The sequence below is a fragment of the Lepisosteus oculatus genome, chromosome 23 (assembly GCF_040954835.1).
Source record: "Lepisosteus oculatus isolate fLepOcu1 chromosome 23, fLepOcu1.hap2, whole genome shotgun sequence".
Classification (NCBI taxonomy): domain Eukaryota; kingdom Metazoa; phylum Chordata; class Actinopteri; order Semionotiformes; family Lepisosteidae; genus Lepisosteus; species Lepisosteus oculatus.
In genome coordinates this window covers 13,656,650-13,669,538 of record NC_090718.1, presented here as the reverse complement: position 1 = coordinate 13,669,538, position 12,889 = coordinate 13,656,650, and the positions used below count along the sequence as shown (strand labels likewise).

Sequence of the window (12,889 nt, the reverse complement as noted above, 5' to 3'; positions counted from 1 at the left end):
ACCGCTTGCAAGAGGGTAGGCGGGAGAACAGGGATGGCTGGGATCCTTAATGATGGATTGGGCATTATTGGAACAGCGAATGGTGTGGATCTCACCAATTTATGGTAAATCGCATCATATGATCCCTATGATCCTATGAACCCACAACACTTCTTAACAGTACAATGATAGTGCAAAGCTCTTTCAGCTGTACAACAGTTGAAGGCAGCAATCTTTCAGGCTTGCCCCAGCTGCTGCTCTGTGAGTGGAGCATTGGCCTGGCAGTCGGCTTCTGCTCCACCCTCCTGTCACTCTGTGCCGGTTGTCATGGACACAAATTGACAGGAGACCTGGATCACCTGGAGACAATTGCCATCTCGCCCCCCCCCTAAGGTGATTCAGAGATATTAAGGAGCCTAACACTATTCAAAAATTTAATTTGGGCATTTGTAGTTTCAGTTTTAAACCTGCCTGTGTCACATCAGAAAGTATGTACAATACTAGGAGCAAGAAAGGATTACTCTTGTTCAGGTGGGTTACTCTTGTTGCCTATTTCAATTTCTAGGACTCTATTTCTTAGATTTTAATTTTTCTTGAAACTGCTGTAACAAAGGGTATAGCCTTTTCCCCACATGATAGCCTAATTTACAACATTTGATTCTGAATAACAGGAGTGTATCTATATTAATGTCTTGGGGTAGGAGTTTATATTTTGATTATCAGTACAATGGTATGCAAAAGTAAAGCACAAACATCACTGTAGATCTAAAAAAAATGAATAGAGACCTTTCTTGGACCTGTTTTGTTTTGTTTTAATGAAACAGTCCTGATTGCTAATTACCGTAATAACTAATGCAAAAAAAAAAACATTAAATCTCTGATAGAATCAACAGTATTGTGATAATATGCAGTGGGCTATTAATGTCACGTCTCATTTCAAAAACAAAACAGAACTGAGGACAAATACAACAAGAGTCCAGAAAACACTTTGATAAAGAAAGTTTCAGGACCCCTTTAAAAACACTTTGCTAGACTGCAAAATGTGCCCCATATTCACTCTCAAAATAGAGTGCTGTTTAAAAACCATAATTATCTCTAAGTGAAAAAAACATTAATCTTGTTTTTGCCTTCTGCATCTATTTGGTCTTTAGCATGATAGGAATCTTCAAACTTTTGAAAGCTTTAATCAAAGTAAGGGTAAATTCTGTCCCAGGGCAAAAGCTTTGACATTTCCTTTCTAATGTCAGAATTCATGTCATAGTGCTCTGTTCTTAAAAAGACAAACATCGAAGGTGCGTTTTCTGTGTTTCAGTCAGATACTAACTACAGTAGGAACAGCTGCCTTCCTTTTTTTAGTGTGGACTCAGAAACCCTCAAAGCAGTAACAATGACTTGTAGCCTATGTCTTTTCTTCGGAGCTTAATGCTGATTGTATTGGACAGGAAGAAATTCAGGGCTGTTTAGTTATTGGGACATAAGAGAATTGTAGCTCAATGCCCGAAGAAGTACTTTTACAAGATGCATTCTACACAGTTGTACTGTCACAAGTATGCCCCCGCCTGTGCTATTTTTTTAAGAGCAAAAACAGCAGAGGGCATTAATACAACATAAAGCCTGCAAGCCTCATTCATTCACCCATTCAGATATTTCATGTCTGTTTTTTAACAAATCACCGAATAAACTGTGAAGTAAAACAGTTAAATGTCACAAGACATAACTTGCAGTACTAGTTCAGGTGGGTAGCTGCGTCAGCACACGTAGGCTGCAAAGGAACAAGTAATAGGTTTATTCCATGCTGAAAAAAGAAGGAAGAAAACACAACGTTTTGGCCGTGAAGCCGAAGAAGGCTCCACAGCCGAAACGTTGTGTTTCCTTTCTTCTTTTTTCAGCATGGAATAAACCTATTACTTGTTCTTAACTTGCAGTACTATCCACTAATTAAGTGTTCAAAGCCTGTGTACCTTGAAATCGATGCTAATTTGTCATTAGCAGGTGTGTTCCTCTAATTTGGAATGCACGATTGCTTTTGGTGAATAATTATGTTGCTCCTTTTCGATGGGATTGCACAGGATTGACTTGTTCCTCATGTAGAACCCTATGGTCGATGCAAGTACCTGCAGAGTTTTCCTGATCAACACAAGCCACCTAGAAGTGTGCTGCTTTACAGGGAGAAAAAATAATATGGTTCCACCTATCGATTTTCTTTTTTGCATCTTCTGCAATAAACTAGCAACAGAGGCCTCTTGTGAGATCATCTCCACTTAAGTAAACAAATTAATGGAGGGCAGCATTGATTTCTGTGCCGGTCTTTAACTATCTTTTCCTGATGAAAGTGCTTCAAAGCTGTTTTAATCACTTTGTGAACTTTGTGGCTTTCAATGTTTAAATTAACTGTAAAATTAAGTAAAAGCGTGAAAGATTGTATTTAAACATACACATATATAAATGGAATACACTCCCCAGATCTTACAGGAGTGCATTTGTTAAATATGGATATATAAATGATTATATATATATAATCAGTCAAAGAGGGGGCAGTTAAAAGCAATATGTATTAAGGGATGAAACTGTTTTAAACTTCTTTATAGAGGCATATATACTGTTTAAAATGTTCACATTGTAAGTTAACTATCTTATTTCAATTTATTTCACACTCTTTAAAGGCATTTAAAATATGGTACAGTTTTCTGCAGTAAAACGTATTTAAAGAAACAAATGCACTGTTCTACGCTGAATTCGCATTTTTAGCTGAATGAATAGCCATCACACGCTCAATGAACGTTAAGTGCTTCTTACGAAAATGCCACCTACAGTAACACGTATTGTTATTCCAGACGATGCGGGGTTTGGGACACTGTCCCGCTGTCCATCACGCGTGGAAGTGCAGAGATTCCTGCCGCTCCCGCTACTCTTGACGGAGAAATGTGAGCGCTTCAGACTCTAGGGGTCTCCCTCCTGTCCCCATCTTTTCACCGTGAGCTGCGAGCGAAGGAGAGGGAGGGAAGGAGAGAGAGAGAGCGCTCAGACGCCGAGACTCGCATCCACAGTGAGACCAGGGCGAACTTTGGTGTGCCGGCTACTCTTGGCAGTGGGAATGGAGACATTGAACTGTACTGCTTCCATGTGAACAGTGAGAGGGGAACCCATTGAGATATGAAGCGCACGGACGCAATTACAAACAGAATTCTATTTTCCATTTTCTCCCCCTGAATTACTTCAGACCTGCTTCAGCGTGGCTGAACGCCTCGGTTACTCAAATGCTTTTTAAGGGACTCAGAGCCCCTCCGCTGTCGCTTCCTCAGTTTGGATTTTCCGCTGAAGTGGTGGCCGTTATGTCTGCGTTTCGTTCGTTGTTGATAGGTAAGTCTGTCTGGCGCACGTCCTGTGTATTGGCAAACTTTCTGTTGTTCTGTATTCCAGCTTTAGGAGAGAACAGGTAACGGCAGCTTCGGAATTCTGCATTTTTCTATCCTGCGAAAATGTTGGCTTTGTTAGACGTTTGTAAAGTTGGGGTGTGTTACAGCGCTACAGCAAGGTTCTCAAAACTGTCGTTTCCATTTGTCATTCATGGTCTAAAAAATATGAACAAAGACTTTTTAAAACACGTTTATACCACTCATGTCTCATACAGTATTTTTTTTTAAAAAGAAAAATGCTACAGTAACAGAAGCGACCACGTTTTAAAATGTTTTTTTTTTAAGTTAGCCAGAAGGAAGTTCACTTCATTAAAATCATTTTTGTTTCTTCCAACAGGCGTCTATAACGTAAATTGAAAGCAGATGTGTGTGTGTGTGCGAGTGACTTAAACCATCAGTGAGGCATTTGTTCGCTTGCATGAAATGAAAGAGCCCAACACACGTCAAGAATCATTCCTAAAATCTTGCCTCTTTATCTAAAAAAGAAAATAAAAAAAAACACCCAGCTCCTCGCCCAAAACACCAAGAGACGCGACGACGCACCAGCCTGAAAATCTAATGTGTTATGACACTGAATGACAAAAATACGAATTAATATCCACAGTAGATGCCCTGTGGTGAACGGAGCACAGCGTGGCTCGGGCGCCGGGTGCCACGAGCTGGTAGTTTTCTGCGAGGCAGGAGGCCGGGTATCGCGTGTCCGCGCGTGCAGGGGTCAGAGCGCACCAGCAGCTAGTCGCGAGGCTAGTGCCGGGGACGGCACTGACGGACGCCAGCGCTAAAAAAAAAACAAAAACAACCAGAAAAAAAACTTATGTTTTTCTTTATTTCAGCCATCTGCGATTTCGGTTTACGCACAAGAGGGCTAACATATACTTTCCGAATAAGTTGCATCGCTGTCCTTCGTGAATTCCTGCCCAGCACAGTCATCACCCATTTATTTACTGCCCAGCAAATTCTCCGTTTCTATTGAACATGAAGTACTGTATTAGTAACCACTGCACCAGACTTTGCAGAATGATCAATCATATCTGCCGCGCATTCTGACAGATAACACAAGCCGTGCGTTTAACCATCTGGTGACAATTCGCCTTCGGTGTGCCTTATATATATTTCAGAGATACAGCACGCGATTCATTTTTAAAGAACAGTCTACTGGATATGGATACACTGAAGTTAACCATATAGATAGAATCTCTCTATTGTAACAACCACCTCGGCAAAAATGAATTAGTATTATATTGGAAAGATGGGAAGGCCTGGTACTAAAAGTATCATAACGCACGTAGCGTTTTGCCATTTTTAGCATCTCAGAAAAAGTGTGTCAGGCTGTTATTCTTGGTGTGCATGATTACGGGCTGTCTGTGTAGGTTTCCGGACAGCGGGGACTTGAGCACCGCGACACACCACGACAAATCGCTCGTTCTGCGCGTGGCTGCGAGCTATTAGCTATCCGCTGTTGCATTGCTTATTAAACTACCGGTCTGAGACCAAAACAAAAAGACAAACCGGTTCTCTCTCCTCTTGATGAGGATAGTCCATCTTTTATTGTATTTAAAAACAGAAGATTTATAAGAAAAACGTTATGAATACCCATAAACTTAAAAGGCAATATTTGGTTTGATTACCGAAGCCGGTAATGGGAGTCTTGTGTCACCCAACTCGTGTCGAGCGGAATTAAGAAATTAATATTACTGCTTTTCTTTATTATGCGCACGTGCGTTTCCCGGGTGCTGCTAATTACCGTGCGCAGCCCCGAGAGAGTAAATGAGCTTCAGGATGTACTGTATACTGTATCTGCTTAACAGCACGGCGAGAGGCGCAGGTTCCAAACAGATGAGCCAAAATCTTACAAGGAAGGGAATTTCGAATTCAGTCTCCGTGACTGAGATACAGCTGGCCAGCTGACGATGACACCAAACTAAACTGCCCCTCACTGGGCGGTTCGTTCTTTTGTGTGAGGTTGGCTTTCCACTGCTTGTTTCGCGCGTGGTTTGTCTTTCTCAACACAGACATGGTTGTTTTTCATTGAATTCCTAGTGTTTAATCCCCACGAAACAATAAAAATGCAAAGGAATGTCAAAAGGTTAAAACGGAGAGTTTGTATTTGAATCATTTTTGTTACTCTTTATATCCACTGAGTGGGCTTAATCTCCCACTCACAATAGGCTAGCAGAGCCGCCTGCAAAATTAAACATGCTTATTATGAACACTGGAGCAGGACTGTAACCTGTACTTGTACAACACCAGACACATTTCTTTTTTCTTTTCAAGCTGTTTCGAAGTCTTTGGATTTCTCTGGGACCAGTCACTGCCGTGAACTGAGCTGACAGTGAACTTTTTAATGTTCTCCAGGGTATCAGAACTCCAGCACAGTAATTAGTGACAAGCTTAAACAGTCGTTAGTAACTGTTTTAAATAACTGCTTTTGTTTTCAACCTCCTGGGCCGAAGGGGTAACATCTGACTTCACAACTGGGGTTTGGCATCCCATTAAGAGGCTTTTGCAAAGGTGGACGAATGGGATTGTTGCTGAGCAACGACCGTAAGGAATAGAAGTCTGAATTGTATTTGTACAGATGAGGTGATGGGTGATTGGTAGAAAAAAGGAGCCTTGTTTTCCACCTGTACATTTGTCCCCGAACATCAGTAATCATCTCACAGTATATATGAAAGGATTGCTCATCAACAGTTTTTAAAAAACAGGACATACCCATGGTAGACCAGTCAAAACTTTCATGTTCGTCTCGTGAAAGTGTCCCCGAATGGCAGAGGATAGTTCCTGTTTTTTTAAAAAGCTTTATATTTAATCATCAGATTTCTCTCTTGTGCCATAACCTCAGTATGTTCCCTATTTCCTTCCTTGCTGTAAGAAGAAGTCAGTAATACACACTACCGTACTGTGGCAAATGGATTGCCCGCTGACGCAACAGGATGCCGAAACAGTGTTAAAATCCTTCGCTTGTCTGGTGGAGAATGTGGGAGCATGCACCGTGTTAAAAAATGAGGTGAACAGTATATTCAGTGGAGTCAAAGACGGATTGCATTCCATTGTGAAGAAGAATTTGGGGTTTGGAATGACAAATCTGTTTTAAATTTCTCTCCAGAAAGTGCATTTAAGAATTATAACAGAATACATTTGAACAGTACACATGCATGTGAGTGAATATATGTCATCATGCACAGAAATTATCTGAACAACAAGTTTACAGCACTTTGTTTCTTTGTACACAGCTGTTGTCTGAAGTGCCCTGGATGAATCTATAATCATTTAATCCTTGTGCACATCACAGAAACACATTCAGTGTCCAATAGTATATACAGTATCTACATATATATTATATATTATCTATAACCTATGTATACATATATTTAGCATTCACTATTCTACAGTATGTGAACTATAAAGAATCACTATGATATGCATTTTCATGTAAATGGCAATTTGAAAAACACCTTGTATCATTTATATGACATTGCATAGTACTCATATTCATTTTGCATCATTTGTGTTTGAGAGGAGGATTTGTAAAAATCATTTTTTAGCCCTGAGTTCCAGCAGAAGTAAAGGAGGAAAGCACAGTTTTGTATGAAGACTATATTTAGAACGGATCTCCAGAGGCAGTCAAAGTATCTGTCAAATCTAGTGATGGCTGCAGTCTCTGGGGCCAGGGGTGATGAAGTCACGTCTCCATGCAGCCTCCCAGTTATTTAGTACAACAAACAGACAGGACCTTCATGATGGGCACAGCCAAGGATTCTTAAAAATATAGGCACTGCTAGCTCAAAGGCTTAAATGTAGGAGAACTGCTGGCCTGGTGACTGGAAAGACGTTATCCTAATGCATAACAGTCATCTTAATGGGTTTGCTTATTACCTATTCACTTCTCACTGGCCCTGTTTTTTGCCTGTCTAGTCCTATCTTAACTTGAAGAGGCAGCTCGATCATTGTCTGGATATTGGATCTGGGTTCCAAAAAGGTGTGGGAGCTGATACTTACAATACTACTTTCCCCTTTTAAAAAAACCAAAAACAAAACAGAAGTTTGAATTAGATGTTGTTGTTTTTTTCAATCAGTTCGTTTTTCACTGCTTCCCAGAGAGCGCTGCAAGATTCTGCTCTTGACACTAGTTGCACAGACTTTCCACTCTTTCCTTGAAACTTTGGCTGGGGCACTGATTCTGGCATTCCTGAGGGATTGGGAAAGGAAGCTGTCTGGTTCCTATTAAGCTGATGATGCAAAAGAAACCCGTATGTGTGTACCGTACCGTACATCAGTGTTTATTGTTCTGGCGAGAGCGAACGGTCCACGACCAGGTGAGGTTCACATTTTCACTATCTGAGTAAGGGTGCGGGGCTTTGTGGAAAAATTAGAGACTTTTTTTCTATAAATGAGACAGTCGGTAGAGAAATAATAATGCATCCGGTACATTTCCACTACAAATATAACAAACTGTATGATAAATAAAAGCATGCCTGAAGGCAGGCGAGCTTTAATTAGCAGGGCGCAGCACAGCGGTATACACCTCACCAGCGGCCACATCAAAGAGCAGGGAGAGATCAGAGTGACACCCCCTGTTCTTCCAGTGCTGTGCTTTCAAGGACCTGAGAGCCACTTCAGACACAGCCCTTCACAGACAAAGTCACACCGCAGCCTCTGTGCTCCTTGTGAGGCATTCCTGAGTTCTGAAGCCCTCACTGAAGTGCGTGCCCTGCAATGGGCACAGTTTACAGTGTTTTGCATCAGGCTTGTGTCTGCAGGACCCACAGGAGCTCCTCTGCTGTCCCGTAACCTGCAATTTCCGGACATTTTGCCTTTCGGACCAAACTGCAAGCTCCGAACAAAGTGGTGTTGCTTTTTTTTTCTTTTCCGTTCATCCCAGTTTGGTTTTCACAACAGTATGTTGCGGTATTGTTCTAAACTTGCTAAACACAATTACCTTTAATTTGTTTGCTTAAATGTGTACTTTAACAGCAGATCTGGGATGGGTGGTCCTTTTAGGATCCTAAAATACTGCAGACATTCTGGACACATTTCCAAGATATTGAAGATGATATGTTAAGTGAAAAAGCTTTATTTTCAGTAAATGGATTAGATCTTCCTTTAGAGATCACTTTGAGGTTTATGAGGTAAAATGCTTGCAAGGGTTGACTGGGTTTTTTCCCATAATCAGCCCTTCCCACTCTGGGATATTTATGGCATTTTCCTAGTTGGAGCAGGTCTACAAATCTCAACAGAAGCAAGATAAAAAGAATGAACAAATTTCTGTATCATAAACCCATCAGTTGCTTGCCATTTCTCCCTTAGTATTTCAACCACTTTTTTCATTTTGCATTCAACTATGTGTGGTATCGATCTGGCTGTCTTATAAGAAAAAGAAACTGGACTACCTACTGGACTTCATCAACTGTTTATTTCTTTACCCAAGGTCTTACACTTTGTAAGGCTAAAGGTTTGGGTAGAAATTGGAAACAGCTCTTTTTCCTGTTTTTCATACCTGCCTTTTCTGACACTGACATACTGTACTGTATCATACTGTAGCTGTTCTCCAAAACCTACAAATCCTAGTTCCCCTCTGAGTTCTGACTGATTAAATTACTACCAGATTATGGTAAAGCACTCAAGATACAGGGACTGCCGGTTTTACTTTACAGCTAACCTTTGACAGATGTACTGGGATGGTTTTAATTTTCTTTAATTCAAGCAGCATGCATGCATCTCAAGGTTTTAGTTGAATACAGAAAGGGGAATCTCTTAAAAGACTGGTTTCATACATCTTAAAGGATGTCCTGAATTTTCTAATAGGTTTACAACCTAAAACTTTAAACTGGTTTCCGCCACAGAAAGCTTTGAACTACTGTTAATGACACTTGGTCAGTTTCAAGAGATTAGGACCTATTTCCACATTATTAGCAGAATTAAATGACCATGAAACTCAGTGGTGCAGGTTTAATTACTCTCCTGCCTCTGCAAATATATGGCAAGCCTACTTGGATATATATTAACATAATTCAACTGTACTCTGCATAGTGATAAGCAGAATGCTCATTATTTATGTTATTATATAAAACATCAATATTATATATGTATGCTATAGAAGTATTGATGTTAAGTTTTATTTGCTTTCATGTGACTAAACTGTATATTATTTAACAGTCATGGAGCTATTATAAGTATAGCAGTAGAACATTATTAGCTTCATTCTATGTGACACAGTCTGTTGCCACTGTTTGTAGGACACTACATTCCAAGTTTTGAATTGTGCGCACTATTGTCTCAGACCATGTCTTTCCCTCTGCCTATTTTCTCCTATTCTTGTGTAAATAATGTGCAGAGCTCTTCAGCTTCTTGGCATTTTGTCTTCATACCCTTTTAGTTTTTTTTTTTTAATGTAGTTTCTAAGCTTTTCAGGCGGATAAAGTTCAGTGCTTTGGTGGTTATTGATTACGGTATTTTTACACACAGAGTGACATGCAGTATGGGAATGTGTAAGAGTGACAGCAAAACAGCAAAAATCAGTCACCCAACAGGCACTGTTGAACTTGCCCATTATCATTCCCTCACTTCTTTCTTCTGTTCACGCACTGCTTGGTTGGAGCACATCATCGGATGACTATTTAATGCAGAAAGGACCAGGCGTTTTTATTCAGTGCGAAGGTTTTCACAGGTTTGCAATGCAAGGCTCAAATAACAAACACAGGATCTCAATGCAGTAGTATGTTATTGGGCTTACTCCGTGTTTTGAAAAAAAAAAACTTTTCTGCAAAAGAAAAAAGAGCATGGACCACACTTTGCAAATATTCCAAAATCCAAGACACCTTTTTTTTTGTCATGGATACATAATAGGTAGACTGTCACTTCAGCTTGTTTTTTAAATAAAATATGTGATATTTCTTTAGGAAATGTGGTTTTGTGATAGATGTGTCAGTGATGGATGATGTAATTAAGGGGGAACAATACAGAGTTGCATTTTTCACACCAGAACAAAACATCAAAATGTGTATCATTGATCAGGCGCATGACATACTACAATTAAATAAGTAATGTAGTTAATTATGCAGTACTGCAGTTCATGATGTTAATAAATTGCTTCAACCTTTTACGTGCAAATGGAAATGAAACAAAAACTACCATCATTGATACCTATAAAATAAACTTGCTAGTTAAGTTGCTTACACTATCAAGAATCTTTAGGGCACCGTGGTGCTGAAAATGCATTTTCTTTCCTGGAAATAGCTAGTGAACAGATGGCTCTACCACCTTTGTTTTTTACGAGTCGTTAGACTTGATTTCATGATGAAATGGAGCCTTTCCGCTATATTGGACACGCAGATGCGTATCTTTGTGCTTTAATGTTTCCTCCATGCTTCACAGTCCCATTAAGAGCTAACACCCCCAAAACTCAGCATATCCCTGTATTAAAATTTTACCTTACAAAACTCTAAAAACACATTTCACTGAGATACCCAACATGGTGAATGAAAGAATTGACTATAGACACAAAAAGCCTCTTTTTAAAAATTTTCCTTAGATAGCATATTGTTCTGGTCTTGGATACATTAGCATTACAGTTGTGTTATTCTGTTGTACAACTGTCTAAGGAGACAATTTAATATCGTCTTCAACACAACTGAAGCTCCCAGCAACTGTCATGCAGATGTTGCTATTTTCTTTAAACTGATGTACTAATGCTAGTCATTGTGTGTCTCTCCTGAGTCTATTCATAGTTGCTTTACCTTAATATTCATCTTGCTTGACAGCATAGCTCTAATACACTGTGTTAGATAAAGGATAAGTGGCTGAGGTCTATTAAGGAGGTGTACTTTAAGTATTATATAATTATTCTTGCATATCTTGGTCAAGGCACAGTTTACTGTTATAGCCCTTGTAGGATCGTTTTGTTTTACATGAGCAAACATCTGCTAAACTACAAATTACGTTTTACCAAACAAAGTGCACATGCATTATTGAGAAATATCCTGATTAAAATATTATTGAGATGGATATCAGGAGAGCAGCCATCATAAATAGATCTTTCTACGTTTATTAGTCTTGGTATCATGAATTCTTGTCTTCACGAATTCTGTCCTTTTTTTTCCATGCATTTAATTCTCGGGAGGCTTATTACATTTATCCTGCCTTTTTAACTCCAATTTAATTAAAAAATTAACTGATCTGCCTTTTATCTTCAGTGCTTATTTTTTCCATCATTTGTATGTGGTTTATAGTCAATGCAAATTGGTGTTTGCTATTTTGGTTCAGCTTTACTGATAGACTTACAGATTCATTATGTTGAAAAAGCAAAGGTCACAGAATGAAGACCTTGGAAAGTTAGATAATAAGAGCTGGCGTAATGCCCCAGTCTTCAGTAACGAGCTGTGAACTCAAAGATGCCATTAAATGAGAATAAAAAGTGACAGGACACTCTCATAATTCAAAGTTCACTCTAACAACAACAACAAAACATTGAGTGCTTTGAATTAAGCAGATGTGGGTTTATTTTAGTCTTCTATCGTTTTCTCTTTTATTTAGAAAGATAGACCATTAAAATAATCCATTCAGACCCTTAAGATTATTTATTTCACAAGTGAGTAATGAAAAATAATGAGATTTGGACTCATAGCGGTAGTTATTTAAAATATACTGTAGCTATACTTTTTATTTTTCACATGATACAGGAGTGATTCTGTCTTCCCTGTTCACCCTTCCCCTTTGATACACCACTGACAGTGAACAATATGGAAATGTGGGCTTCACAATAAGCATCTCGGTAATGAAGCAATTATAAAGTCTACCTAAATCGGACTGAACATGTCTCTGCAAGTAAACTGAATTCAACCGCTGTCTCAGCACATACTGTATCAGACCCATTACATCCCACAGACAGTCATGTGTTTAGAGAAACCTAAATAACTGCTTTCCCTTTACAGCGACTCACGCGTAAAGGTATAATTATGAGCAATGAAATGCTATAAAATCCCCTGTGTCTTAAGTTTTAGTATTGAAGGTGCTGCTTGAAAGTTCTCTTTTTCTATTATGATATTATCTTTATCTATTACCATTCTTTCAGTAAGCTTTTAAATTTAGATATACAGTAAATTGTATGTTTCACTAGTTCACCAGAAATCCAATTGATACAATTCTTTTTTTTTCTATTCATCTTTTTTCTTTTTACTAAAGCTGACAAAGATAAAGGTATCACAAGGGTTGGTAGTTACCAAGCCTGTCCTTGAGAGTTTAAAAACATGAATCCATTATCTTAAAATGTGGTGTATATAGGTGCACCACATAAGCTTTTTTATGATATTGGGATATACAGTAGGCATAGCCTGTTCCTCACTGTAGTCTTTTGGGATTGTTGTATGATTGGAGCATACCAAATACTCTCAGATGAGCACTGTCAGATAAGTCAAAATGTTAAGATGTGACGTGATCTAAAAACAACATTAGCATTTTTTGACAGGTGCCCTTAGGGAAAAGGTAACAGTATTAAA

General features: G+C 39.1%; 1 protein-coding gene across 2 annotated transcripts in view; it reads left to right on the top strand.

The window, feature by feature from the left end:
- Positions 1–12,889, top strand: part of LOC102691515 (CXADR-like membrane protein) — a 111,229-nt gene that overhangs the window by 51,393 nt on the left and 46,947 nt on the right. The window contains exon 1 of one of the 2 annotated variants that reach the window (XM_006642159.3): positions 2,880–3,339. The exons of the other annotated variant lie outside the window; for it this stretch is intronic. Coding sequence (XP_006642222.2) covers positions 3,237–3,339 — 103 coding nt within the window. The 5' untranslated portion in view covers positions 2,880–3,236. Of the gene's footprint in view, positions 1–2,879; positions 3,340–12,889 lie in introns of those variants that run through there. 2 annotated transcript variants of the gene reach the window in all.